The 5,159-nt window shown below is 36.8% G+C and overlaps 1 protein-coding gene across 1 annotated transcript; it reads left to right on the forward strand.

Annotated features, from left to right (window-relative positions):
* Positions 1-2,481: 2,481 nt before the first annotated feature.
* LOC131405912 (olfactory receptor 4F6-like) lies at positions 2,482-3,468 on the forward strand. The gene has a single exon (XM_058541143.1). It carries the CDS (start codon positions 2,491-2,493, stop codon positions 3,427-3,429), a length of 939 nt encoding a protein of 312 aa, XP_058397126.1. The 5' UTR covers positions 2,482-2,490; the 3' UTR covers positions 3,430-3,468.
* Positions 3,469-5,159: the final 1,691 nt, after the last annotated feature.

A 5,159-nucleotide genomic window follows, 5' to 3' on the forward strand; every position in this document is an offset into this window, starting at 1 on the left:
TGGACAATGCTGAAGAAAGTAGCTTTGATGAATACAATTTCCTGGGCCACAGACTGAATGCAAATGTTGGACCATCACAGTAATAAAAGCTTGGTGTAGTGCAAATAACCTGGATTGACACCAACTTGTTCCTTAGCTTCAGCAAAGCTTTTTATCCTCTCTCTAGCTTGGGTTCCTCAACTCTAAAATGATTTTACAGCCCTAACAAAATTTCATTCAGGTCCTAGCAAGAACAGCCTTCTATGAGGCTTGCTGTGTTGATAGCAGTAAAAACAACCATTTCGGGAGAACAGTTCCAGTGCCCATTCCTGTACATCTTTCTATGATTCTGAATAGTGTCCTGAGCTCTTTCTGCCAATCACAGGGAGAGCAAACTAGTGGAGAGATCTCTTGCATGATCAGATTGAGATGTTTCTCTGCAAATTTTAATATTTTCCGGTAAATCTAATTTATAATCAACCTTGTTAGTAATTTGAAACTAACGTTAGGAAGGAGAGGTTTAAAAATCTTTATGTGAGTGACCCCAAATACTGATCTACTTTTAAAAAAAACTCTATAATTGTCTGCCTTGCTCGAATTGGTGGTAAACCCATATTGTGTATAATTTGTTTCCTATTTGTGTTGGCCAGCAGTAGGGTGAGCAGACCTGAGCAGAGAAGAATCAACTGGTCAGTAGATGATCTCTGAGGAATCTCTAATTTCATACATTTTACATTCTTATAATTTATTGCTGGGAGTGTGGGCCGAGGTCAGTGCTCTGTGTGAAACAAAATCGTGGGATTCAGGACACTACAAAGCACACTGGAATTTAGTTCCTGATCACGATTGATAACCTGCTTTCCTTTCACAGAAGTGAGTTAAGTGGACAGGTTCACTCTGTCTTCACTGAAAAGATCAGATTTAAACTAGTATATAGTAGTTTAAATAGTATATGGTATATATATAAATAGTATAGTATATATAATTTTCCATATCCACATATACTGACCTTTTCGGAAAGTGAAATTGAAATATGTTCACTGCAAAAATTTAAGATAGTAGGTAAGAGTACAAAGTGAAAAGTAAAAGATTCCTGCATGATTTCCTGAACTCCACACCTTAGAGATAATTATTGTTAACAGGTTTTTTGTGTGTATCAACCTAGGCATTTCCTATCCAGTTATTGTTTTATTTATGTAATTTTAATATGTAATTAATTTACATAATTTTTTTAAAAAGCCAGATGAGATGAGCGCAAAGTACTCTCTCCCTCTTCCTTCTATCTATCCTTGTACATTTAGATCTACCTCAGCGTTATAAATCGCTGCGTAGTACTCCATCGGAGGGATATGATAGAAATTATTTAACTAGTCTCCTATTTCTCTGCATTTATTTTCAGCCTTTTGCTCTTAGAAGCAACAATGCTTCAGTAAACATCTCTGTACCTTTTCTTTGTCAACCTTGTTCATGTGCACACATACATATATCCAGAGAATTTTTTCTAGAAGTAGAATAGCTGAGTCAAAGTGTAAGAGCAAATAAAGATTTTGGAAAGTATTGCCAAATTAGTAAACATTTTATCAGTTTACTCTCCCACCACCGGTTATGAGACTACCTGTTTCCCCATTTTCTCTCAAGCCCTGAATTTTGTCAAATGTTTACATCTCTGCTAATCTGATAAGACAAAACTAGTGTCTTGTTATTTTAGTATACATTTATTTAATTAGGAAAGAGGTTATGTATTTTTATATATAAAAAACAGAGCCATGTGTAAAGCCTCTGATATTGTCACTATTACTCTTTCTCTTCTGCTTGGGATTTATGACTCATCATTGTCATTCTGGTCCCACATTCTTTCCTGTCTCCACCCCGACTCAGAATCTCCTCCACAGAACCCATGACTGGGTCACTTCCTCTAGTACTTATCCTCCCGCTCTGGGATGGTGAGTGCCTTGTTCTGTCATCCTCTATTCCTATCTTTCCTTCATTCTTCTAAATAACTCATTTTGTGTTCCTAATTTACAGAGAAGAGAAATTGACATCTCAAGTCTTAAAAAAATGCTTATAAGGACTTTGAAAGAACTTACCAATGTGGTCATAGATGTGGTATCAATATACTGAGAGATGACCAAATTATGAAACTCACCATCACTTAATTAATTCATATAGTTAAGTTATTTATAAAAATCCTTTTTACTTATAGTTAATTTGAGATATGACTATTAAATAATGACATTTAAAAATACAGCAGAACTACTCATCCAAATAAATAAAAGGATTCTTATTCTGTGCAATATATTTTGGCAATGAAATATACAACAGAGCAATATATATGTATTGCTTTGTGACTGAAATGGTCTCCACAGGCATACATCAGCTTTTGCTGATACTATAATTTTCTGATAACTATTGCATGGCCCAAGATTAAGGTCAGTGCCATTTCTTTTAAATCAGGTTCTCCTTACTCTCTTCTTTCAGATGGCATGAGAGTTGTCACTGCTGACAGAGGCAATGGATGAAGCCAATCACTCTGTGGTGTCTGAGTTTGTGTTCGTGGGACTCTCCAACTCATGGGAGATCCAGGTCCTCCTCTTCCTCTTTTCCTCTGTGTTCTATGTGGCATGCCTGATGGGAAACCTCCTCATTGTGCTAACTGTGACCTTTGACCCACGTTTACAGTCCCCCATGTACTTCCTGCTGGCCAACCTTTCCATCATTGACTTGATATTTTGCTCTTCCACAGCTCCCAAGATGATTTATGATCTCTTAAGGAAGCGCAAAACCATCTCTTTTGAGGGTTGTGTAGTTCAGATCTTCTTTACCCATGCAGCTGGGGGCGCTGAGATGGTGCTGCTCATCACCATGGCCTTTGACAGATATGTTGCCATATGTAAGCCTCTTCACTACCTGACCATCATGAGCCCACAAAAGTGCATTTTATTTTTAATCACTTCCTGGATTGTTGGCTTTATTCATTCAGTGACCCAGTTGGCTTTTGTTGTAGATTTGCCTTTCTGTGGCCCTAACAAATTAGACAGCTTTCTTTGTGACCTTCCTCAATTTATCAAACTTGCTTGCATAGAGACATATATGTTGGAATTCATGGTTACTGCCAATAGTGGCTTGATTTCTGTGGCTTCCTTTTTGATTCTAATCATCTCTTATATCTTTATTTTGGTGACTGTTCATAAAAAAACTTTGGGTGGTATATCCAAAGCCCTCTCCACTCTGTCAGCTCATGTCACCGTGGTTGTTTTGTTCTTTGGACCATTAATCTTTTTCTATGTGTGGCCATTTCCCACATCACATTTGGATAAATTCCTTGCCATCTTTGATTCAGTTATCACTCCTTTTCTAAATCCAGTCATCTACACTTTTAGGAATAAAGAGATGAAGTTGGCAATGAGGAGACTATGCACTCAGGTTGTGAATTATAGTAAAATCTATTAAATATACTAAGGATGTATAAAAAGGGAAACTATACTAAAATTTCACATGGATATAAACTAAATAATTTTGTTATGTTTAACCACAATGTCACTATCTACAAGTATGTGCTGTGTCCTATCATTTTTTTTTCCTCCCCTAGATGAATTGTGATGTCAATTTCTGGACTCTGCTTTTGTAAGAGACTTAAAGACTAAAGATCGTGGCTTCCTTATCTCACCAGTGGTCTTACCTCTATATAGTGCCAAATAGAATTAATATAAATGTTAAACAATCCCCTTGGAATGTCAATATGTGGCTTATTATCCATTTTCTATTTTGCCCATGTTAAATAAACTATCAGTATAAAGATAATGTTAGACTTTATTTCATCTGATTTGTCTTACAATACAGCTGATTTGTTTTCTATCTTTTCAGTTCATTATCTGTTTGTTTCCCTCATTGTTTTATTGCTAATCTGGCTTTTTCAAGGTCCAGTAAGAAGACAGAAACCACATCAGTTTTTTGGAACAGCGAACATTTGCTATAAAGAAGTTTTAACCAAGTATAAACTTGTTAACTAGTTATTTGGAAAAAAAATGAACTCTAATATGTCACGGACACAGCATTTGTAGGAAGCCCCTTTCACCCCTAGGGATGAGAAATAAAGGAAAGAGGTTAGAACTATTACATCTTAAAAACATGAAAACGATTAAAAGCTTGGAGGAAAAATCTTGGGAGTTAAAACTCCAATATTTGAGGACGGGATGCTGCTTGGCTGCTGCTAGTGTCTCTGAGCTTAGAGGAGGGTCTGTGGAACAGAGACTCAACCCCTGAGGAAGGGGTGCTGCTGGATAACACAGGTAGGTGTTCCTGAGGAAAGTGTGATGAGCCGAGTTCCTTTAGAGCTGAGAAAATTGTAACTGGATTCAGCCCCTGCTTTGGAAAGAAACCAAGGTTGCTGAGGTGACGAGTGTGGTTTTGTGATGCTCACAGGCTCAGTGAGCAGAGACGAAGCCCACAAGCAGCAAACAGGAACAAGTAAGTCCCTTTTTCCTCCCCGAGACTTGCAATCTCCCTCTAGTGCCCTCTAATGGCAGAGCTGTAAAACAAGAAATGTACTTTGTGGAACCCCAGGTCCTGCATCATACAGAGTGTAGACAGGCACTTTAGAGCTGAAAGATAATATAGCATATGCAGTTATATAGCTTACATGGCACATGCCGTTATATAGATTATATAGCACACGTAGTTACTTAAAAAATTATTAAAATTAAATAAAGATCACATAGTTTTTGAATGTTAGAATAAATTATAAATCATCTCATAGAATTTCCCTATTTTGGCAAGCGTCAGGTACTGGAAAATTAACGAATTAGCTCAAGATCATAAAAGAAATATATGGAAGATCCAAATCTAGAAGCTAGGTTGACAGACTCCTGGTCCTTTGCTGTCTTCTGTCATTTTAGATCTTATTTCCTCAGTTGCTAAGTCCCATGCCTCCTTTGGACTGTTAATTTTTCACTGACATGCACCATTATATTACGCACCTTGTATCTTGAACGTTCACTTGTCAAATAGCAGAGTTTCAACACATGTTCATGAGTGATTTTCACTTCATAAATCTATTCAGCCCTACTTTACATTTATTTTTCTGATCCTTTTTTTTTTTTTAAGAAAGCTGTTTTTGGAATAATTTTAGACTTACAGAGAAGTTGCAAAGATAGTCCAGAGAGTTCCTATATACCCCTCAC

The sequence above is a fragment of the Diceros bicornis genome, chromosome 5 (genome assembly GCF_020826845.1).
Source record: "Diceros bicornis minor isolate mBicDic1 chromosome 5, mDicBic1.mat.cur, whole genome shotgun sequence".
Classification (NCBI taxonomy): domain Eukaryota; kingdom Metazoa; phylum Chordata; class Mammalia; order Perissodactyla; family Rhinocerotidae; genus Diceros; species Diceros bicornis.